We start from the raw sequence: 24,992 nt of genomic DNA on the forward strand, positions 1-24,992 counted from the left end.
TATAATGAATATATAGTAATTGCTCTAATTATTTTGTAAAGGGACAATCTCTTATTCCTTAAGAAAAAAACATTTCCGTAAAAAAAAAATAATTCTTTAGTTCAGTGTTTTATCGCCATAGTGCAACAATGCAGTTTACGCGATAATATGAAAAACTACTTATTAATTGTTGTTTTTAATTATGTCCAATTTATATGCATACTAAATAGATTTTTTTTTCTTAAAAAAAAGTAAACATTTTTGTGTAAATGTAGTATTTAATATAACAGAACTTACTTAATTAACTTTGCAATACAAATGTAAAAACCTGGCCTAACTAATGTCTTATAATGAATATATAGTAATTGCTCTAATTATTTTGTAAAGGGACAATCTCTTATTCCTTAAGAAAAAAACATTTCCGTAAAAAAAAAATAATTCTTTAGTTCAGTGTTTTATCGCCATAGTGCAACAATGCAGTTTACGCGATAATATGAAAAACTACTTATTAATTGTTGTTTTTAATTATGTCCAATTTATATGCATACTAAATAGATTTTTTTTTCTTAAAAAAAAGTAAACATTTTTGTGTAAATGTAGTATTTAATATAACAGAACTTACTTAATTAACTTTGCAATACAAATGTAAAAACCTGGCCTAACTAATGTCTTATAATGAATATATAGTAATTGCTCTAATTATTTTGTAAAGGGACAATCTCTTATTCCTTAAGAAAAAAACATTTCCGTAAAAAAAAAATAATTCTTTAGTTCAGTGTTTTATCGCCATAGTGCAACAATGCAGTTTACGCGATAATATGAAAAACTACTTATTAATTGTTGTTTTTAATTATGTCCAATTTATATGCATACTAAATAGATTTTTTTTTCTTAAAAAAAAGTAAACATTTTTGTGTAAATGTAGTATTTAATATAACAGAACTTACTTAATTAACTTTGCAATACAAATGTAAAAAAATATTTTTTTTTACAAACAATCTAAAACCGTTTGCATAAATGTGTTAAAAATATTGTAAATAGTCACCTCCCCTAAAAGGAGCCTCCTGTGATTCTTACTATTAATAGAGAATAGCTGTAAAAGGGTACCCTGTCAAAATAGCGCTGACAAAATAGCGCAGAAAAAAAAATATTTTAGTCATTTTGAAAGAAATACTTTAGATATCGTAAAATATGAATAGAGCCATTTTTTTAATGTTATCATAATTTTTCAGTCATTTTGCAGGAAACACTTTAGATATCTTAAAACATAAATAAGCAAAAATCACTGGTCTGTTAAGTTTGAGGTACTTTGTCTTGCTTGCAGCTTTAGTTCGTTCTCCAGCATTGTACCTCAGAATCTTGTTCTTAGTGAAAAAGGGGAATGATATAAAATTTAAAGTACTCTCGTTCTCTGCAAATATGGCATACTTTCAGATCTATTAATATTAAAAAAGATAGAGACATCAACAAAATGATGCCCAGGACATTAAATTACTAATAATCCTTTACTTTTATACACATCATATATAAGTCCGCGCTATTTAGTCTTGCGCTATTTCGTCTGGAAATTTCACTCTATTTTGTCCGCACTATTTTGACGGGTCACCTTGTACAAGTGGTGTATTATATAAGAGATTTAAAAAATTAGATTTTTCAGTTTCAGAAAAGAAAAAAGTAGCCATTGCATCAGAACTTTGAATGGCCTAAAATATTATGATGTAGGATTTTCACTATCTTTTCTAGTTTACGAGATCTAAACGGGACGGATGGACAGACATTCCACACAAAACTACGTGCGTCTTTTCCCCTTTCAGGGGCGCTAAAAAATATTACAGAAAACTTTTTTTTTATAGTTTTTTTCTCATGTTCTTATTCAAGGTCAAACCTTATGTAATTGAATCTTGTATCTTGACTTACTAAATAATAGACTTGTTAAACTAAGTCAATTGAGGATTCCAGTCAGTCATACAGAATGGACGCTCCAACATTGCATGCAGCTGGTGTACATAGGCCTAATATGTGCTTACTATGTATACAAATCTATATAAAGGTGTAATGTAATGATGAGGGGTTAGTGTTAATGGATATAAATACCTGGACCAAAAATAAATGCACCGCCCTGTTGCTGAATATCACCTTGAAACTCTTTATCTCCAGAAGTCATTGCTCGCCAAACACTACTCAACATTCCTGTTACAAAACCTGATTTGATGTGCTTACTGTCTTCATGACCCAGCAAGGAATTCAAATGAGAATGCAACAAAAAATGAAATCAATATAATGTCACAATTATTTGGGGGACATCAGAGTAACATTTGTACATTTTCTTTAACTTCTTATCTTTTATAATACAGACGTTACTTCAAAAAAGAAGAACTTATTCTTAACAATTTAACTTTTAATTGTAAGAGATTTGATTTACCATTATTGTTTTTTTCCTTAATGGAAATTTATTCTTTGATGAATAAAATCACTTTTTTTTTTTCCATTGGCATTAGCTAAAAAACAAAAAGACAAGTCTTACTTTCTACTGCAGCTGTAGCTATCTTATCTTGGCATCCTAAAGCTTTATATACCTCTCTCTCTGGATCAACATAAAGAGAATAGCTTAGGCCAGTTAACTTTTTAAATGCCTGCTTGGAAAAAAAAACAGATAAAGGATATTACATTAGCATTTGATACATAATAATTTTAAGGGAGGCAATCAATGACTCAATAAAGGGGATGAACAATTTAAACAAGTTTAATAATTAAATCATAAAACAAGTCAAATAGACACCAGCATCAAACAGGGCACTTAGTTCAGTCTCTCATCTTTGCCTTGGACCCAATTCAAACACACAACACCATGGGCAAGAAGTCTTGTCTCACTATAAAAATTCACCTTTCTCTCATGCTGATCAGTGCATGTTAAAGTTAAAACAATATTCACAATATGTTAAATGTTAAGAAACTCCAGAGCTATCTTCTTCATAAATTAACTGCACTAGGAAAGCCAAGAAGGATGCAGTTCCAATATGGAGACAGAACTCAGAATTTAAATTTTAACATTTTACATTTATAACTTGCATTGCATTTGGAAAAGCCAGAATTGCAGGTATTTAACTAATTTACAATTAGCCAATTTGTGCAATTCTTACACTTTAAAGGGTGTGAAAAGATACAGTAGTACTATGCCAAAGTGCAATACGTGGGAAAAAGTTATCTTGAGGCAAAATAATGTTTGTTTTAAAAGAAAATGTATAGATTGTTTTGATTTATCTTCATTTTGTCTACAAAGGAAATGTTTTATTTCTGCAATCCATACTGTCCGTCCCCCTAAACCAGTCTAGCTTTAAAAAGTTTCTTTTACACACAAGTAGAAATATCTAATATTCACACTGTAAGCATACAAAAGCTATAAAAGTATAATAGTCTGCACACACACACACATAACCTTAGCTTCCTTAGAACTAGTATATTCAACTACAATTATCTCCATTCTAAAACAACAAAGTAATAGTACATTTTTTAGCTTCATTACTAAAAAGTTATGGTTTTAAATTTATACTATGTATGTAAATGCCAAGCTATACAAAGACATAAAATTATAGATTTTTGGAGTCACCACTGTGTATTCTTATCTTCAAATGCAAAGTTTTAAAAAGCCTCTACTGATGTTCTCACCTTTATATGTTTGGGCTGAGCTGGACCTATTACTACCAACCTTACCCCTGCATTCTGTAACAATGATAAGTTATTGGAACTATATGCTTATGTATACAAAATATTGTGTTATAACAAGTACACACATACATAAAAAAAAAATGAAAAGATATATATAGGGCCTAATATACCAGTAATTATAATAAAATATATGTATAAATCTTATAAAATTATTATATATTCCATTTCATTCACATAAAAATAAACAGACTTCTATTTTAAGGAAGTAAATGTAAAGTAAAAGCAATGTGTCTAATTTCTCTGGAATTAATTAGTTACCTGAGTATATTCTAATGGAATAATGGCTATATCTGCAAAAGAAAGGTAATGATAAAAAGGCTATTAATTTTTTTGAAAAGTTTGCATTACAAAAATCAAAACCCTACTGTCTTCTTAATTGAGAAACCATTCAGATAAGTATATCTGAGGCCTTATAGCCATTTAAATTTTAAGAGTGTTAAGATTAAATATTGGATAGAAATTCTTTTTATTCTCACATTGTTTACTTACCTTCAACATATTCTTTTGAAACAAAATCTAAAAAGTGCTATGGAAAAAAATACACAAAGTTATTATAGTGGCTATTGTTATTTTAATTTTTTTTAGCTATTTAGCTATATAGTTAATTAGAGCAGTCAGATTTATAACAAAGTCATATTCCAATTTGATTAAAGTAACACCATTAGTAAAATAACTAAACTTAGAGACACTTCAGAACAGAAGAATAAAAAGTAAATGAAGAATAAAAAGTAAAGTAGCTAAAATACATAAAACCTTAAACCATAATTTACAAGACTAAGATTGCTTTATTGATCCTTACGGAAATTTGTTGTGATTACAAGGACTCTTTTCTCATATAAAGACAACACAGCAGAAAAATACACATAAATACAACAGACAACATAAAGAGTTCATTCAGCGACTACACACAGGTATCTTGGTGCATTTCATGTTCCCTGATCAATGAGTGGTGGTGATAGAGTCTGACCGAGTGAGGTACGAACGAGTTTTTTTTTTTTTTTTTTTACAAATAGAAAAACAAAACCTAATGAAATACTCAGACAGACACAAAGAGGTATATTTATTTTTTCATACACTAGAACTAATTCATAAATTTGTACAAGTGCTCCTTCTTCCCTAGTGTCATTAGAGAATGGAATAATATGGGTTGCCTGAATCAGCCAGGAAAACCAACAACTTCGCAGAGTTTAAGTCATTGATTAACATGTATGACTAGATTGACACCCCGGGCCACCACTTGAGTGAATGAATGATTTTACATTAAATATTATGTAAAATGCAGGGCCCCAAAGAGGTTAAGCCCTCCAGGCCCCCAAATTATGGCAAATTCCTAGCTACGCCCCTGAGACATGAAAGGCTTAGGACATAATTATCTTCTTTTTTGAAGTACGTCTGTAATATATAAGATAAGAAAAGAAATTTAAGACTTTCTTCTTTGTCTTTTTGTGTGCTTTATCATTAAATAAATATTTGTTAAAAATTTATTTACCTGAACTTTTATTTTTATTTTATATGCAAGTTTTTTTTATACAAGTTTTTTTTTTCTGGGCTGGATTATACACTGAATTACAGGCATACTTAACCATGAATTTAAAATGCATGTAAACATCTTGAACTAACACAAAAAAAAAACAGGCTGTAAACAAAAGGTTTCTGTATTTGTAATTTGAATAATTTCGAATAGTATATTTTGCTATAAATATTAAACTAATGCAAATAACTGACATTTCCAGGGAGGCACTTTAAGCTAATGTGTTTCACATTGAAAGGACAAGTGATGACTCTATTTATATTAAAGTTTTTAAAAAGTAGGCCCTAGAATTTTTTTTTAAATTTATGATAAACTATGTGTCATCAGCTATTGACTAACTATTATGCTTGGGTATGCTAGCATAGGAGTTCCAATTAGTCAGTGTATGATATAATAATCTTATTTTTTAAAGAAACTATGTAATACATTGGACAAAAGTATAATTATTTAGTCCTTAATGTAGTTTTGCAATAATTTTAATGCTTGAATTGAATTATTCTAAGTAATGTTTTAATAGAGGATGCGGTGCCTGACTGGTTAAGCACTCTGCTTCTGAACCTGGGGTCCTGAGTTTGAATCTCAGTGAAGATTGAGATTTTGAATTTCGGAATTTTTTTAGGGCACCCTTGAATCCACCCAATTCTAATGGGTTCCTGACTTTAGTTGCGGAAAGTTGTGCTGGCCATTATATGACACCCTGCTGGTTAACCGCTGACCATAAAAACAGATGATCTTAAGATCATCTGCCCCATAGATCGCAAGGTCTGAAAGGGGAACAAAAAAATGTAACAGAATTTAAGAATCTAACCAATGGTAGATGATACTTAGAAATTGCCGTTTAGATATAAGATTCCAGTTGCTGAGCTATATCTTAAAAGTATAGATAATTTTTAAAAGTTTGTTAATGAAGTTTGTATTAAGCTGATATTTGAATGATATCTAAACATTATATCATAATCTTCAAATATAAAGACAAAACCTAATAACATAAACAGAAAGACACAAAGAGAAAGGCACATTCCTAGTTCCATATGCTAGGACAAATTAGTACAAATGCTCCTTCTTTCCTAGTGCGCTTAGAGCATGGAATGGGTAGCCTAAGTCAGTCAGGAAAACCAATCACTTAGCAGAATTTAAGTCATTAATTAACATGCATGGTCCCCCATATAGCCACCACAAATGGAGGAGCAGGAATACTCATTGAATGGCCCGATGGAGAAAAACTAGAAAAGTCCATTGCAACTGGAGAGTTCTCTGACAGCCACAGAGCAGAAAGGGAAGCACTAAAACTAGCTGATACCATGCTAGCAAATTAGCCAAGTACCCCACACAGTAAGATTGTCTTTCTAACTGATTCAAAAACAACCCTCCAAAGCTTGGAAAACTCTGATTCCTCTTATATAAAGCAACTCAGGTCAGCACTTACTAAGCTCAACAACAACAGCATAAAAACTGTTATTCAATGGATACCAGCTCATATAAAACTAGAAGGAAATGAGAAGGCTGACACACTCTCCAAGAGTGGGAGAACAAACTCAAAAAAAAATAATTGCACTCTATCCAGAAGAAATGAAGAAGCTAATAGTAAATAAAATAAATGAGAAATGGACAAGCTCTCATCCAAATCACACGAAAGATGCCTATTATAAGCTATCCCGACAAAACTTACTTACTTAGACTTAGGTCCTCCACGCTGTTTGGCGCATTGGGCAGCAAGCTGTCTCCATAAGGATCTGTCATTGGCAATGTCTGAAGCCTCCTCCCACCTGGTGTCCACTGTTCTGAGGTCCTCCATGAAGGTGTGGCGCCAAGTAATATGAGGACGTCCCTGTTTGTGCATTCCTTGTATTGGCCTCCATGTCATCGCAACTCTTGGTATACATAGTTCATTTTGTCGTAGAACATGTCCCGCAAACCTCATGCAACGCTCTGTCACAACCTCACTAAGTGTTCGACTCCTGACAAGATCAAGATCTAATCTTTCGACTCAGGACCGAACACAACAGAATGAGACAACATATGTACCGGAAGCTCAAAATTGGAACAAGTGAAATCTGCCCATGTGGAGTGTCACCAGAGAATGCTGACCATGTCCTCCAAAACTGCTCTCTTTACCAAGAGGCCTGTACAAGACACTGGCCCCAAAACACCCCAATAGAAAGAAAACTATATGGAGAGCTCCCTGATTTGGAAACCACTGTGCAGTTCATCTCATATATTGGTCTAGTCATCGGAACACTCCAACATAAAAATAAGAACGAAGAAGAAGAAAGAAGAATACCAAGAGGCCCGTACAAGACACTGGCCCCAAAACACCCCAATAGAAAGAAAACTATATGAAGAGCTCCCTGATTTGGTAACCACTGTGCAGTTTATCTAATATTTAGTCTAGTCATCGGAACGCTCCAATAATAAAATGAGAACGAAGAAGAAGAAGAACATGCATGATGATGCATGACTAGATTGAGCAAGAACATGAGTAGGATGTAATCATCTTTTTTTTATTTAATGTCTGTATTTCTGAGTACTTCATAAGATAAGAAAATCTAATATCTGAATATATTTATTCTTTTTTATATTGATCAATAGATCAATATGTTTTCAAACTTAAACTTTATTTATTTATTTTAGAAATTGAAAAAAAAAAGGTTTGAAAATTTCCATATTTAAGTGAGTCTCACATGCTGGCAGATTGGTACAAACTAAACCATGAGAGTGAAGATTTTGTTTGTTATTTAACAGAGCTGCATGATATATTGCACATGTGCTGCATATTAATTTTATAAAAATGTTACTTTCCATACTTGTTCTCTATTAAAATATGTTAAAATTCTCCCATTAAAACCCAACAAAGCAGGAATGATTGCCTGAAGTGAATAAAAGTTTATTATACAATTATAGTTATTAGATCTATAATTATTCTATAGTTTAAATTTCAAAAGCTGTTATGTAAGTTGATTGCTGTATACAGATATAGATAGGCCTATTTAATATATCATACTTACCCTTGTAAAAATTATAATGGTCTTCTGATGCTTAAAAATATCTGTAAACATTATTTTATTTTCCATTTCGTCATAAACATGCAGTGTCTTGAGTTTAGTCCAGTCTATTTCTGCATCTATTCTTTCTCCACGTGAGATACTTAGATGATTTACATCTTTGTGCATAGCACTATTGTCACCAAATGGGTCACCGATCATTTGTGAGTCTGATGGGCTATAACTATAGTGATTATTTATCATGTTGTGATTTATGAAGTATTAAATCTAGATTCTATGTGTACACTATACAGTAGATCAGTAGACTTTAAATTTAAATGCGACTTCTGAATGCTATCTAGATCTAATCTAGATCAGTAGATCTAATTCGTCGTAATTCGATCTTGATCTACATCTAGTTTCTAGATGATAGATCTATTACTGTGCGTTGTATCAATTTTATCCACACACACGCACAAACATGGGACGAATTATCACAACGACAGAATGATTTTTTTTTTTACAAACTAGACTAATCTAAATCTAGATTTTATTTGTGCGTTAGTTGCAAGTAAAAACCAAGTGAGCATGCTTCTGTCGTTACCTAACAACGTAAAAACAAACAATCTCCAATGTCTTCGACAACTTGCCAGAGTTGTTAAAAAGTAAAAAGTAAATGCTTATATAGAGAGAGTCTAGAATCAGTCTAGACCTAGATCTAATATCCAAAAACAAAGACCAGTCAACAATATTATTTTTGAAGATCGATCTATATCTAGCCAATTATAATAAATATTAATTATAACTTTGAAAAGTATTCTTAAAATATTTGTTTATTTAAAGTGTTAGCTCGTAACTAATTTTATGAGGAAAAAAACACAAAAGTTACAATTTAGTTTAGGCCTACATTAAAAAAAAAAATTTAAAGAACAAACACAGACCAGAGTCGAGATAACTTATTATTAAGTTCAAAGACTACTTATAGGCTACTACTATATATATATATAGACTCTATATATAAATATATATATATATATATAATGATATATATATATATATATATATATATATATATATATATATATATATATATATATATATATATATATATATATATATATATATATATATATATATATATATATATATATATATATATATACTATTCGGGGCTACAAATAAATGCATTCAAGAAATGACGGAGAGCCTAGACAGAGAGGCACCCAAAATTGGCCTCCGCATAAACTTGAACAAGACTAAAATTATGCGAGTGGGATATATTATAAGGCAAAGGGTGTCCCCGTCAGACTTGGCGAGTCAAAGCTTGAAGAGCTGGACAAGTTCACGTACCTTGGCAGCATCATAACAAATGATGGAGATGCTTACCATGATGTAGCGTGCCGAACAGGAAAGGCAGGGAGCATTTTCCAAAGGCTGCAGCCTATTTGGACTAGCCAAGCCATTGGACTCGAGACAAAAATACACCTTCTCAACACAATCGTCATTCCAACTGCTACATATGCATGTGAGACGTGGAAGTCATCTGTCAAAATTGAGAAAAGACTAAATGTGGCTCAACAGAGATGGCTGAGACGGATTTTGGGAGTCAGTTACACAGATTGGGTCTCAAACAAGGAAATCCTATGCCGAACTGGGAGTCGAACACTTAGTGAGGTTGTGACTGAGCGTCGCATGAGGTTTGCAGGGCATGTTCTACGTCCAAGAGTTGCGATAACATGGAAGCCAAAACGAGGAAAGCGCAAACAGGGACGTCCTCGTATTACTTGGCGACACACCTTCATGGAGGACCTCAGAACAGTGGACACCAGATGGGATGAGGCTTCAGACATTGTTAGTGACAGATCTTTATGGAGACAGCTTGCCGCCCAATGCGCCGAACGGGGCGGGAGGACCTAAGTCTAAGTAAGTAAGTAAGTAATATATTGTTATGACTTTGCCATGCGCCCCGCCATCCACGATGGTGCAGAAAGAAGGTGCGCACTATCAGTGACCAGACAAGTCGGATGTTGACATGAGAGACTAACGATTTCCGCCCAAGTCTAGAGCCAATATGGAGATGCTGTGCTCAAGGCAGATTTCCTTTGTGTTTGTCATGTCTCCGTGTAAATAAACGTCAATGTCCTCGTTGAGTTGCCTCACTTAAGTTATTACATTGGTCTCAGAAGTGGGATTATAGGCGACTCAACGAGAGGAGGTAGGATTCTAGCACAATGGCATCTTTGAAACAACTAGACCAGCTTTTAGTTAAAGAGCTAAGGCAGGAACTTCGTTACAGACGTCTGAAGCTTGGTGGTAGCAAGGAGGTGCTTACAGCTCGTCTCCGGCAAGCACTAATTGATGAAGACGAAGATCCGGAGACCTACCTATTTGAAATTGAACCGGAGATTTATGAGCTTATTGGCAAGATAAATGAAGGTATTGATGCAATGTGTGAACAAATGAACAGTATGGGGAACAAGGTAGATAAAATGGTGTCTCAGCTGAAAGAAGGAGTAGACTCGTTGGTAAAGGAGCAGTTGCCTGTAGACTCGTTGGTCAAGAAGTTGCGTGGTCAAGACTGTGGTTGCACAAACAGTGGTGACGGAGACGCTGGGGATTTGAGCGCCGTCTGTGTCTGTGTTGTGGGCAAGTCTTGTGGTTGTGACTTTCAAGACGAGAAACGTGATGGCGATTGCTGTGATGATCTCAACGGGATGTACCGAGTCGAACGGAAGAAGACAAATGAAGAAACTGAAGTCTGTTATGTGCCTGAAGCATTTGTTCCTGTTGTACCTGTTACCAGTACCTCAATGAGCCGGACAGATCATAACAACGTTGGGTCTGCGTTCAAGCCTGTTGCTGTGGACTTTAAAGACCTCTGCCTATCTTCCGGTGCCTACGAAGGAAATTCGAAGCTCGACAACTGCATCCAGAAGTTTACCATGAATTGTACGTGCGGCGCATCACACATAGAATTTAGATGCCAAGAAAACCACCAACAGGACATATGTACTTCTACCATCATCATCGACATTGGCATAGATGAATGTCAATCAAACCACTCTAAATCTGAGCTGTCAAGAGGAAGACATTTTCCACTTGAACCTGAAGAGACCTATCTTCTGGACGTAAGACTGTTGTCTGAGGATGACTTCGGTGCATTGGACTTTGCTTGCAATGTGGCTGCAAGCGAACCTGAAGCTCCCTTGAGAGGCGTCTGTCGGGAAGGTCTGCTGAGACAGCGTGTCCGATCAACGTCTGTGCTGAAGAAAACAGTGCCCGACACTATCTCTTTGTGTGGCAAACGGCCACGTCATCATCGCAACAACAGCCTGGTCAACTGGAGAAAGAGAAAGCGGCACTGGAGGAAAACAATGCGGATGGCTTCGTGGGGAACACGCTCCCTGCCGCCTGTGGCTCCCACTGATCGACCTCCACCTGAACTGTCAAACCTCAGCTGCAGTGTTTCTTTTCGGGACGAAAAGTGCTAAGACGGGGGCAATGTTATGACTTTGCCATGCGCACCGCCATCCAAGATGGTGCAGAAAGAAGGTGCGCACTATCAGTGACCAGACAAGTCGGATGTTGACATGAGAGACTAACGATTTCCGCCCAAGTCTAGAGCCAATATGGAGATGCTGTGCTCAAGGCAGATGTCCTTTGTGTTTGTCATGTCTCCGTGTAAATAAACGTCAATGTCCTCGTTGAGTTGCCTCACTTAAGTTATTACAATATATATTAGCTGATACCAATAGGAATCGTGTATGGGCCTAATAATACAATATAGGCCTACTAATTCAATATAGGCCTACTAATTCAATTGTTCTCAAACTGTGGTTCCATAAGTCCACGAGACGATCGTAGTTTTCCGAAGAAAGAAGAAATTTGCATACAATTACAATAATTTCTCCACTAAAAGCCAGTATTCGGTGCCATCAAAAATAAAAAGAAACGAACTACAAACTTGTGCTTGTTTAGATTTGCTGTTGCTACGTACAAACACCGAGTCAGACATTAATACTATCATAAAATCTAATCAACCTTATGTAAGTCATTAATACTTTTAAATTTTATTTTAAACAAAAGTAGATCTAATAGTTTTAATAAGACAACTCCCTCAACTTACATTGGATCGTTCCAAACATATGGAACGCAGAGACAACTCTATTAAGAACTTTACCCATTTGTGTATGAACAATATCAGGAATCAGAGCAATGGAAAGATCATTATAAATTTGTGGAACTCTAAACTATATCTTATATATAGTCTAATTTTAATGTCAAGCAGACTTGGTGAACATAAATGTGGAAATGTTGAAATTATTAAGAAATGGGTGATGTGTAAATTTGTCATACAACTCCCCCCCCCCCCCCATCGAGTATCTTATTAATTAAATTAAAAACTTTTTATTAAAAAAAAAAAGGAGGATTGGGTCCAACGCAGATTCACGTGTTCATTTAATTGCCGGTATCATATAGTTGAGAGTTGAAAGTGTACACAGTTTTTCTGTCTGATGCGGGCATCCCACTTTACATTCATGCTCGAACGTCACTGGCACTAAATGTCATTTTATGGCTTCACCGGACACGTGTGTCGTATGTCACCTGGAGGTCAGAGGTCACGGTCTACTTTCTTTTATGTGTGCCAGGTGTGTCTTGAAACTCTGTGTAGTGGAGCACACATAATATAGATCTAAATGTTAACCTTTAAATGTTTAGCATGTAGCCTAGTAGAAGGAAAATTTGTGTGTTCTTTTTCGATTCCTAGTATTTAGATTTCATACCAGCAATCGGATTTTATTGGCATCTTTTATGCAAAAGAAAAACAAGGTGATTTTTTTAAATTCAGGAAATAGTAATCAAAGTTGAGATTTCGCCTAGTCTTAGTTATTGCTTGACAACTTATCAGTATTTCTTGACTAAAATACTTTCCATTAACCAGCTAAACATTGACATGTAAATCTATATATAGATCGAAAATATAAATAATTCGGAATTAGACTTCAACTCGTTAGGAGTACCCGTATTGTTATTTTCTTGACAATGTGTATGCAAGTAGACATCGGTGCTAGTCGTGTGAAAACAAATGTAGCCTACGCTTGAGTTATCTATATGCCACCTGTGGTAACTTTAGGCTTTAAATGTTTGTTTTTAATTTTATATAGGTAATGTTTAATAGATCTACATCCTACTACATTAGAGTTATGGTTTGTGATTAGAGTCAATAAGTTTGTTTAACATACGCTGACTTACACATATATAATTAAATAGCTTACTTTAAACGTTGAAAGTATCTTTTTTTCACACATATAACCTGCAGATTATACAAGAATGGCAGATGTGCGGAGTATACAAAGGTGCGGGGTGTACAAACTTTATTTGACTCATAAACATAGCATAACAGAAACCAAGGACATACAGTTGGGTCTTTCTGTAGTTCGCTGTGTGGTTGTGAAATGTAGATTGGAAATCTCTATGAGAATCTTATTGTAAACCTCAAGAAAACAAGATAGTACCGATGGGGTAAAGAATCTTTAATATACCAGTAATCAATTGTCACCAGTTTAAGGCAAGTCACGCTTGGCACATGCGGAATATATAAGGGTGCGGGTTGTACTATTTTGTTTTTTCACTTATTTTGTAATTTGTGCGGGATAGGCCTATTCGCGTGTGTGGGTTAAACACGCGAAAATACGGTAATGTTGTACTTACTGAAGGTAGGCTGACTGGTGTGGTGTGGTATGTGCTTCGGACTGTCAACACGATTGTCCTAAGTTTGAACCCAGCCCGCCGCCATTCTGAGGGGGGGGGGATCAGGGTAGACTAGGACGTAATCCGTCGGAAACATGTTCAATCAAATTACACATCAGACATAGCACATAGACGCACACATGCATGCGCACACGCACACCATGAAAAGTCTTCTAACCTAAATCTAGTGTTGACTAGACCTACATTGCACTCTAGCATTCTTATGGAGGAAACTAGTCGACGTACTTCCTTGTCAACAGACCTATATAAACTGAACTTCAACTTTGTTTTCAGCTTCACGTGAACCAAACAAAAAAAAAAAGTCTGGTACATTGATGTAAGCTTTTATTTTCTATCATAACATTTTTTTCATTGCAATTAAAACAACACCATCTACACTCTACAGCAGTGATGCCCAACCTAATTCAATCTGCGGGCCATTTTAATTTCCAACAATAGTGTCGCGTACCACATGATGTAAAAGACACAAAAACTGAATGAAATTGACCCGTAACTATATTATCTAGTACTTACATTGAAGTATTGGGATTTTTGAATTTTCTCTTTACACTTCAAACAATGGCCTAAGTTCTGTTTATATTTTGTTATTCTTGTGTTTTAAAAACAGCCTCAGACTTTCATTATAAAACAAACATGTTGGCTAGCAATGGTATCATGTGCTACAAAAAAAGTAAAGATCCGTTCACTTTTCCTTGTAGATTCTAAAATCCTATTTCATGAACGCACAAATGTTTAATGCCTTGTTAGTAATCCATTAGAAAAAGCTAACGGCCCTGACATAGGTAAAGATACATTTTGAACATGGGGAGGGGGGGGGGGAGAATTTCTGTATTTGTGCCGACATTTCGGCGGGCCGGATGGAAGCACGTCGCGGGCCGGATCTGGCCCGCGGGCCGTATTTTGGGCATCACTGCTCTACAGTGCTCTACACACAATGTAATGAAACAATTAAAATTATAGTTTTAAAAGTTTTGTTTAAATGTTTCAATTTGTTGAGTTGCGGGATGTTGTATACCGCAAGGTAGAACATTATTTGCATATATTCACTTTGTCTTCTAGTAACTTTTGAACCAACTTTTGATTTCGGAAGTTGAACTAGAGATCTATACATTAATTACCAATACTCGACTCTCATCTTTTTGGTTACCATCATATGAAACACCTGCATTTGTGCTAATTTATGCTATATGCTCCTAGATGCAAAATCGACTGTAGCGGAATCAACGAACTTCATTAACCTAAATGAATTGCATTATGAAACACTATGCGACTATATTTCAATTTTCGGAACAATTTCATTAAGTTTGTTCCCTTTATTTTCATAATTTTCCTAGTGCAACTTTTGCCTAAACCTGATTGGTTGTGTGGAGGAAAGCATTGGAATGCTCGACCTGCCAAAACTATGACATGGTTACTATTGTCTGTGAAAACAAATGTATCGGATTCACACAACGACGCCTCGGCTCGAATGTTTCCTATTTACAACAGAATCCAGGCCAATGATAAGCGAGAAAGCTTTGCTGCTCCTACTCCATTCAAAGTCAACGTCTTTCACCTTCAGAATACAAACTTTCACAATTTTAGTCGCAATTGGGTGAACAAAGCTTTGACCCTTTCCACTTCCATCTCCTTGGAGTCGCTAAGGAAGTCGCAAAACCTTCCAGATTGCGTGCAGATGAAAGTTCCACCTGAAGCCACCCCAACAAGAATTTGTGTTCACTTTCCAAAGGATGACAATTTCATCTCCAACAGACTTCGTGATTCTGGGGAGTGGGAGATGGATCTAGTCTATCAGATGGATACGTATTTTACGGTAACTCTTTGAAATTTTATCAATGCTCTTATAGAATGTCCAAATAAAAAGAAGCGTAAATAAGATTGCACTATAGAAAAGAAACACAATATTTTAAATTAAAAAAAAAAAAAAAAGCTTTCTAAGGGAAAACAAATTATAAATCACTGCCTTATATCTTAATGCTGCATGAATAAGCTCCCTTTTCTATATAAAGCAACATTAACCTATTGCCACCTTTTCTTTAACTGATGGGTAACCTTTTAAGTGATTCATGTATTGTCACCGACTATGAATAATTATGCTAAATTTCAACTTGACCCGAGAATGGGAAGTGGTAGAAAAACTTGTATCAAACGTAACAAGCGGATAAACTCCATAATAACAGCCCATCTCTCAATACTGTAAGATTTATTTCCCCTATTCTATGTCAAACAAAAAAATTAATTAACTTATTGGTTATTTTATTTTATTGATTCGTGTTTTTTTTTAATAGTTACAATAAATAAGTATGTAAAGTTTCAACTCGATACGAGAATGGGTGTGGGAGAAATAACGTGTAAAAAAATTGTACCAGGCAGACAGATAGACAGACAGGCAGACGATGTAGGTAGGCCCTATATGTACAGTATGTGAAACAACAACAACTGAGTACTTTCGATACATTCTCCATAATTTTTAAAGATACCATAATGAAAAATGTAATTTGGGAAAATGACAACTAATACCTAAATAAGTCGTTTCTAAAATTCGAATTTTCTAGTTATGTTACACTACCGGGAAGGGGGTTATTAAGTTTTGTTACAATTTGTTACAACTGGGGAGGGGGTGGGTTAAAAAGGGGGCGTTACGTAATATCCCAACGTTCCCTGTAGTCCTAGTATAGAGTTTTATCTAGCTCATGACTCATCGCAGTTATCGTCCTTAACATTATACTATGACAATATGTAATAGCATTAAAATTTTGACCAGTTGTAAATTTTATATTTAAAAAAAGCGTTAATATTTTTTTAATGGTTTAATATGTTTGTTTAATTTTCCTTTTTCATTATTCCAACAGATCAATCCGAACTCCCAACTTGTGGACCTGGGCTGTAACATTGGCGTTTTTACGCTTTTTGCTGCCAGTTTGGGAAAGCACGCTCTTGCTTTGGATATACTTCCATCCAATTTGGCTCTTTTACAACTCTCCATTTTGACTAACGATGAACACATTAGCCAGACTAAGCTTACAGAGTCAGACCTAGTCGATGAAGACATTGGAGATGTGCTTCAACATGTTTTGGGTGCTCGGAAGCTTAAATCACGAAGTCAGTTCTCACAACTAATTACTACAGTCCATAACGCAATTCACAGCAGAAGACAAAAGATGCAAATTTACCTCAAGCCCTGGGACTCAAACTTAGGGGGTACGGAGGTGAAAGATGTGACTTCTGCAGAGCTGAACACAGCCGACCCTCACATTTTAGTAGACGCCATTTGTCTTGACGATCTTCTGCCGTTTGTCAAACCTAATCTGAGCATTTTTCTTAAAATTGACATAGAAGGGTCAGAACCTGAGGTTTTTCAATGTGCCTCCAATTTTTTTATGTACGCGGATGTGAGAGTGATATTGATGGAAATTCTTTTTCACCGTCATTCAAAGCAGGGGAAAACAATGGCGCAATTTTTACTGAGTCGGAATATGCTGCCTTCTGAAGACATGAATGGGGCCAAACTCCTAAACCCTGACCTATACAAAATGTATGAATGGCCTGAGAACATCTTCTGGGTCAAGGTTAGGTAGCTGTGATAATATCTGTTCGGCAGTTATCACTATACTTGGACATAAGGATGTAAATATTACAATAGATAATAATTAAATCTGCAAAAATTGGCAGAAAAGTGAAAGAAGCATATTAATATTTCTAATCTCCAGTTGTTGTGCCTATAAATGCGAATATACGTATTAAAGCAATTATGTTGCAATTATACACAATTTTTGTTTTTCAAACAATGTTTTGGTGTATCAGCTACTTAAAGGTATGGTCTTCCAAAATCATAAAGCATGTTTTCAAAAAACAAAACAAAAAAACATGTATACATTTATTTCACCTTCATCTCCACCTGTACCTTTGTCTTTTGGAGCGCTGGGATATTACACATGACTTGTCTAGTCTTAATTCTTTGAAAGGATTAGAGTCTCTTCCATTGACTGGCTCGTTCTTGGTGCTGTCCTCCTATCGCTTCCTTTGTCTGCATACACGTCTTTGTAACGCTGAGGGTCTCATTACACGGCCATACAGTCATGAGGCCCAATAGTGATCGTGTTTTGAATTGCTACATTTGTAATTTGCTACATTTGTAATCGTGTTTTGAATTGCTACATTTGTGATTGGATCTTTGTATGTGATGCTTTGAATCTTTCTGTACCATCTCAATTCCAGGATTTTTCTTTCTAACTGTGCAGCTCGAGTAGCCTACACGATTTGCACGCTATGCTCTTGGCTCTTGCCCTGCTCACTGTTGCTCTTTCGTGTCTTTGTGGGTCCGCTATGTGTGAGTAGGACTAGGTCCGCTATGTGTGAGTAGGACTAGGTCCGCTATGTGTGAGTAGGACTAACCCACTAAATCCACTAACCAAACTCCCTTATTATTATGTTGTTGTTTATAGTTCTGGTAGACCTTCTGCAATTAATAGTAAGAATTAATTGGTTTGATAAGTTTCGCAAGCTACAAGTTTATTTGTTTTTCGACTAAAATAATTGATAAATCTCCATATAAATTAAATAAGCAAAATAATTAAAAAAAAAAAGAAACTTTTAAAAAAAGTTATCTCAATACTGAAGATTTATATTAATCTTTTCGATATCAAATAAAATTAATTAATTATCACTATCTAATCAACTTTTGGTTAATTGGAGAATAAGAAGGACAAAAAAAAACGTGTTCCCAATTTCAGACAGAGAGGGTGTGTGTCTATAAACTTTGTAAAAATGGCAAACATTTATAAATGCAACAGAAATTGATTTTTTAAAGTATGGTAACCTTAAAAGTCTGACTTTAACAGTTGCAGTTTAATATCAAGTTCTAATTATGTTGTGCAGTAATTACTGGTAGGCCTATATTTGTTTTTTTTTAAATGACGTAATTACGTTGTTCAAATCAATAAGCTTTCTTTTAGAGGCTGATAAGCTTCTTGTTATGTCTATAACAATCACCACATACCGAATGTTACAAACAAAAAATGTTTTATTTTATAAAATGGCAAAAGAAGTTTATTTTCTCTATAAAGTTTTAAGCTTAATATTGAGAGTGTTACATCTAGACATAGCCTACATCGTATAATATTTACTTTTCTTTTTAAAAATCTTTTAAGCACTATTTGTTGCCTATGTAAACATAAGCTTTTATGAATAAGACACAACTGTGTGTTCAAATAAGTGTAACAGAAATGGGAATAACGTCTTAACAACTAGTATTGAACCGTAATGACAGCCTGTAGGTATGAGTTCATCAAACAGCCACTCTGACAAAACACATGGGCACATAATAGTGGATTTAAACATTTGTGCTAATTATTTCATTGAGACCAACAGCCTCACAGTCTTAATCTTTTTTTCTTGACTTTTTTGTTAGTTAGGCGAATAAAGATCTATGACCTAATTAGGCTACATTAAATTTAGTACCATGCTTGCAATTATGCTAAGTAGGCCTACTAATTAAAAAGTTATGCTTCTTTTTTTTTTCCTTCACCTGCTCATTGCTAGTCGAACTGCTCATACCTTGAAAGTAAGACAAAAGTTACTGACATGAAACTGAGAAACGTAGTACACATTTTAGAGTTAGTTTATGGTTGTTTGCTTTAACATTAGGTCAAAACAAAAGTCTTCAACTTTCACTTTATTGTGTTTTTTAAGTTGTTCTGGGTATTGTTTTAATTCAGATATGAACGTTCAACGTTCCATTTAGTTTAGAGAAGGCTACGTATGCTAAATTTAAGCTAACCTCGGCCTACGATGTTGTGTAGCTGATACTTTGTTGTTGTTTTTATTAGACCAGGGCCTATAGAATTGTAAGAATTATTTTTTTTAGTAATCAACTAAAATGATTTTCCTATTTTCTTTTAAACTGCAGACATGTCAACCTAATGAATGTGCTCATACAGCATAGCAATCAGTATTTATTTCTTAAAAAAAAAAAGATGAACGCAATCGTATAAGATTCTAATCGAACACAGAGCTTGAGTTGTATGTACAAGAAAACATTGGGAGCTAGAGGGAGTTACGAGAGAAAGAAAAGAGCCAATCAGATTCAGCGAGCCACAAACACATCAAAGTTGCTTTTGAAAAAAAAATGTTGCGGTATATCAAACGACTTCTACGTTAATACTTTCCATAGCCAAGAGCGTCCTACAATGATTACTCAATCAAGCACGCAGGGTCACGACAGGGCGTTCAGTCAAGCAGTAAAAAATATATTCCGATGTCCTTACAAACGAAAGTCCTGGGCCTGTGCACCTTTCGGACCTAGCTTTCGACGGCTTTGGCTGCACCGAAAGTTCTCTCTCCGGTCTTTGCTCAAAGCAACTCTCATCTTGTCCTTGATTTTCTTGATCACGTTGTGTCTGCCAAGACCAGACTGGCTAGAATGCAGCAGACGTGACTACTCCGCCATCTTGCCCTTCAATCCAACAGAAAGCGGGATCACAGGCTTACACTCCAAAATAAAAGTCGTTGATCCGTATCTTCGTGGCGCCCTTCGAATGTATCACATCTATAATGAGACGTCGATACAAGATTTCCCTAAGGATACAAAATCAGATGATTCAAACGGAGCAACTGAAGTCTCAAATCTGAACATCATCCCGTCAGTTAGCCTTGAACTGCTCCAAGTTATAGGCAAAAAAGAAGACATTGAGTTTGAAGAGCTCCACAAGAAAGACTTACTTCCTGAGTGTGTACATTTTTCTGGACCGCAGGAGATGAAAGCTCCTGTAATCTGCATCTACCCCCGCGAAAAGGATAAAGTCATATCTATGTTCTTGAGAGACACTGGAACTTGGGAAATGGATCGTTTGATAGACATGGAGTGGACTCTGCAAGTAAGAACATGCTTCAAACTAAACAACAATAACGACTTTTAATATTAATCAAAATAGTTAAACTACATCTATGTGAAATCTGTTCTAACCCTAACTTAAAACTCCTCTTTGACGCTATATTACGCAGTTCATTTTTCATGAACAATATACTCATATTTATTTCATTACTTAATTAGTTTAGCTTAAAATTTTCTATCTCTTACTAGGCCTACACAGACATGCAGCTGGTAGATCTGGGATGTAATGTGGGAGTATTCACCCTCTATGCGGCTGGAATGGGACGCCATGTTTTGGCTGTGGACGTGCTGCCTAGCAATCTGAAACTGCTACAAGTGTCCTTGACACTTAATGATCGCCATAATGACGGCTACGCCATTATACGTAATGCCACACATCTCTACCCCGCCAGGAAGAAGAGTTTCAATGAACAAGTAACAAACACAACCACTTTAAATACGGCCAACTTCACAAACAAAACAACACAGAAATCATTTAACAAAGTTTCTTTATCTTTACAAAATAGCTACAAAAATGTCAGCGAAACTTATAAAAATAAGTTTAAAGTAAAAAGGAAATATAAAATCAAAACGCGAAAACTGTCACGAGCATTGCTCCATATGAACCAATCATTGAAGTACACTCTAAACAAAGAGATCAAGTCGAATCAAATCAGTCAAACCAAGACAAAAATTCAAAAAGATGCTATAAAAAATGAATTTCGCCCAGCAGTAGCTAGATCTACACACAAGCATCCTTTAACACAAGACGTAGATGAAGAGAAGGCTGTCGATCTGAATGCTCAAACAATATCTCAGCTTGTTACGCTTGTTCACAATGCCATTTACAGCGACCGAAAGTCTCGTTTGGCTGTTTATATTAATCCAGACGGTAACGTTGGGGGCTCTGAGGTTGTCCCAATGAACTCAACCCGTCTGGACGACCAAGTGGAAGATCTGGTTCTGGTGGACACCATATGTCTGGACGACCTGCTGCCTCTGGTCAAAGCGCCCAGCGTTTATCTCAAAATGGACATAGAAGGCTCGGAGCCGCATGCATTGAAATGTGCCCAGAAGTTCTTCGAGAAGGTTCACGTCAGGTTCGTCCTCATGGAATGGCTGTTTCAGCTCAGATCTGTCGGCAACTCCCAGACCTTAGCGCCCGAGCTTATTCGTTTTTTCGTAGCTAAAGGGTTCATTCCCACCACGGGAGCAGGAGTGGATGTTCGAGGTGGGGCAGGGGAAAACAGAGGCGTATATGTGCTAGATATCAATACCTGGCACAGGTGGCCAGAGATGATTCTTTGGATGGAAAGATAACATTAGTAAGTTGAAAGGTATTAGGGGGAATAAATAAATAGAGCATACCAATGTTTGCGAGAGTGTATGTAGGCTTCTACTATATGGTCAGCAGGGTTTAGTTTAGTGTGAGGTTTATTTTAGAGTGAGAATGAAATGCTCTATAAGAAGAATGTATTCATACGTCTTTCTATTGTGAAGGTTTATTAACAATAATAGTATATAATGAGAATAAATCTATATAATTTATAATGCAATGAAAGTTACAAAAGATGTTGATCAATCAATTGTGATGAAATGTGTTCAAATAAATTTATATCTACATCTATTCAAAAGTATTTTTTTTATTTGGTAAGAAAATGACCACAAAATTGTGATTTGAATAGCGTAATTAATACGCTGCTGCTTTATTTAAATTTGATTAGTTAACAAAAGTAAAAGACCGCATATGGCACACACACACAATCTCTGCTTTAGAAAAGGGGGGGGGGGAATACTTGTGTTTTGTTGTCCATCCATAGTGGTAAAAATATAACTTAATATTAGAAACTTAATGTTACAACGTTAACGTAATCCTACAAACTGAACCTAATGTTACAACACTAACTTGATCTCTTGCAGTTCAATTAATCATACAAAATTAATCAAATGTTACAAAGTTGACTAATCTTGCAAACATGACTAAATCTTATGCTTGAACATAAAATGAAAACAAATAGCAACCACCTCCTTCCTCTCCCAACCACCCTAGTCAGTCCAACTATTCCTAATCAGTCCAACCATCCCTAGTCAGTCCATCAATCCTAGTCAGTCCAACCATCCCTAGTCAGTCCATCAAACCTAGTCAGTCCACCAATCCTAGTCAGTCCAACCACCCCTAGTCAGTCCATCAAACCTAGTCAGTCCAACCATCCTTAGTCAGTCCAACCATCCCTAGTCAGTCCAACCATCCTTAGTCAGTCCAACCATCCTTAGTCAGTCCAACCATCCCTAGTCAGCCCAACCATCCCTAGTTAGTCCAACCATCCCTAGTCAGTCCAACCATCCTTAGTCAGTCCAACCATCCTTAGTCAGTTCAACCATCCCTAGTCAGTCCAACCATCCTTAGTTAGTCCAACCATCCCTATTCAGTCCAACCATCCTTAGTCAGTCCAACCATTCCTAGTCAGTCCAACCATCCTTAGTTAGTCCAACCATCCCTAGTTAGTCCAACCATCCCTAGTCAGTCCAACCATCCTTAGTCAGTCCAACCATCCTTAGTCAGCCCAACCATCCCTAGTCAGCCCAACCATCCCTAGTTAGTCCAACCATCCCTAGTCAGTCCAACCATCCTTAGTCAGTCCAACCATCCTTAGTCAGTTCAACCATCCCTAGTCAGTCCAACCATCCTTAGTTAGTCCAACCATCCCTATTCAGTCCAACCATCCTTAGTCAGTCCAACCATTCCTAGTCAGTCCAACCATCCTTAGTTAGTCCAACCATCCCTATTCAGTCCAACCATCCTTAGTTAGTCCAACCATCATTAGTTAGTCCAACCATCCTTAGTCAGTCCAACCATTCTTAGTCAGTCCAACCATCCTTAGTCAGTCCAACCATCTTTAGTCAGTCCAACCATCCCTAGTCAGTCCAACCATCCCTAGTCAGTCCAACCACCCTTAGTCAGTCCAACCATCCCTAGTCAGTCCAACCATCCCTAGTCAGTCCAACCATCCCTAGTCAGTCCAACCATCCTTAGTCAGTCCAATCACCCCTAGTCAGTCCAACCATCCCTAGTCAGCCCAACCATCCCTAGTTAGTCCAACCATCCCTAGTCAGTCCAACCATCCTTAGTCAGTCCAACCATCCCTAGTCAGTCCAATCATCCCTAGTCAGTCCAACCATCCCTAGTCAGCCCAACCATCCCTAGTCAGTCCAACCATCCTTAGTCAGTCCAACCATCCCTAGTTAGTCCAACCATCCCTAGTCAGTCCAACCATCCTTAGTCAGTCCAACCATCCTTAGTCAGTCCAATCATCCCTAGTCAGTCCAACCATCCCTTGTCAGCCCAACCATCCCTAGTCAGTCCAACCATCCTTAGTCAGTCCAATCATCCCTAGTCAGCCCAACCATCCCTAGTTAGTCCAACCATCCCTAGTCAGTCCAACCATACTTAGTCAGTCCAACCATCCTTAGTCAGTCCAACCATCCCTAGTCAGCCCAACCATCCCTAGTCGAATTCATCCTAACATGCATGACTAGATTGACCTAGGAACACGCGTAGGACCTAATCATCTCTTTTTTCACAAGATAAGAATGTAAATGTTTTACTTTCTTCTTCCCTCCCAATACCAAAAGCTGAAATGATTTAATTGGTGGTAAGACGATTTTTTGTGTGTCTAATTTGATAACAATATTTTATTTTGTTTAGCTTTCTATGTGTTGAAATGATTCGCTCCGCCCCCCCCCCCCAATGATACGTACTGACTTCAATACAGAGTTCTGTTTACATTTCTGGTTGCTAGAACACACAAGTAAGGAATTAAGTTGCAACTCCCTGGTCGATGTCGACTAGTATGTGCTCGCTTCTAATGGATGGGCTGGGGCTATGAATGTCCACTACCCCATCCACCAGCAACTGCTGCTGTTGGAGATTGATGAGTTGACCCCTATCCCGCAGCGCCAGACTCTTCAGCAGTTCAGCAATGAAGGAGCAATTAGGTGAAGGCTGACCAATCAATACAACCATATCGCCCTGGTCATCACAGGCAACTGCAATGCGTTCTTTATCTCGCACGCTTATTCCAATGAGAGTTCTTTCCACACCCTGTCAAATCAGAATGAAAATTAACGCATT

At 36.2% G+C, this 24,992-nt stretch overlaps 2 protein-coding genes and 1 long non-coding RNA gene across 11 annotated transcripts in view; 1 reads left to right on the forward strand and 2 right to left on the reverse strand.

The window, feature by feature from the left end:
- Positions 1 to 24,992, reverse strand: part of LOC106078899 (peroxiredoxin-like 2C) — a 35,201-nt gene that overhangs the window by 3,609 nt on the left and 6,600 nt on the right. Inside the window, exons 1-7 of one of the 6 annotated variants that reach the window (XM_056030670.1) lie at positions 13,930 to 14,116; positions 8,242 to 8,461; positions 4,195 to 4,231; positions 3,964 to 3,995; positions 3,646 to 3,699; positions 2,504 to 2,615; positions 2,074 to 2,202 (exon numbers count right to left, since the gene is read on the reverse strand). In XM_056030670.1, the coding sequence (XP_055886645.1) occupies positions 2,074 to 2,202; positions 2,504 to 2,615; positions 3,646 to 3,699; positions 3,964 to 3,995; positions 4,195 to 4,231; positions 8,242 to 8,439 (562 nt within the window). In that variant the 5' untranslated portion in view covers positions 8,440 to 8,461; positions 13,930 to 14,116. Of the gene's footprint in view, positions 1 to 2,073; positions 2,203 to 2,503; positions 2,616 to 3,645; positions 3,700 to 3,963; positions 3,996 to 4,194; positions 4,232 to 8,241; positions 8,921 to 13,929; positions 14,117 to 24,992 lie in introns of those variants that run through there. The other 5 variants (XM_056030667.1, XM_056030668.1, XM_056030669.1 and 2 more) reach the window with 5 other exon arrangements.
- LOC106078897 (uncharacterized) lies at positions 12,832 to 22,198 on the forward strand. Of its 4 annotated transcripts, XM_056030664.1 has the most exons (4): positions 12,832 to 13,047; positions 14,263 to 14,305; positions 19,898 to 20,864; positions 21,071 to 22,198. In XM_056030664.1, the coding sequence occupies exons 3-4, from the start codon at positions 20,013 to 20,015 to the stop codon at positions 22,178 to 22,180; spliced, it is 1,962 nt and encodes a 653-aa protein (XP_055886639.1). In that variant the 5' UTR covers positions 12,832 to 13,047; positions 14,263 to 14,305; positions 19,898 to 20,012; the 3' UTR covers positions 22,181 to 22,198. The 4 variants fall into 4 exon arrangements, with proteins under 4 accessions (XP_055886639.1, XP_013095421.2, XP_055886637.1 ...); XM_013239967.2 differs by lacking the exon at positions 14,263 to 14,305; XM_056030662.1 differs by lacking the exons at positions 12,832 to 13,047; positions 14,263 to 14,305 and adding an exon at positions 17,572 to 18,308 and having other exon boundaries at positions 18,359 to 20,864.
- LOC129926463 (uncharacterized) lies at positions 21,353 to 24,620 on the reverse strand. The gene is made up of 2 exons (XR_008778133.1): positions 23,055 to 24,620; positions 21,353 to 22,981 (listed from the first exon to the last, which is right to left on the reverse strand). It is a non-coding gene; the product is annotated as an uncharacterized LOC129926463 (long non-coding RNA).

The sequence above is a fragment of the Biomphalaria glabrata genome, chromosome 5 (genome assembly GCF_947242115.1).
Source record: "Biomphalaria glabrata chromosome 5, xgBioGlab47.1, whole genome shotgun sequence".
NCBI lineage: Eukaryota > Metazoa > Mollusca > Gastropoda > Planorbidae > Biomphalaria > Biomphalaria glabrata.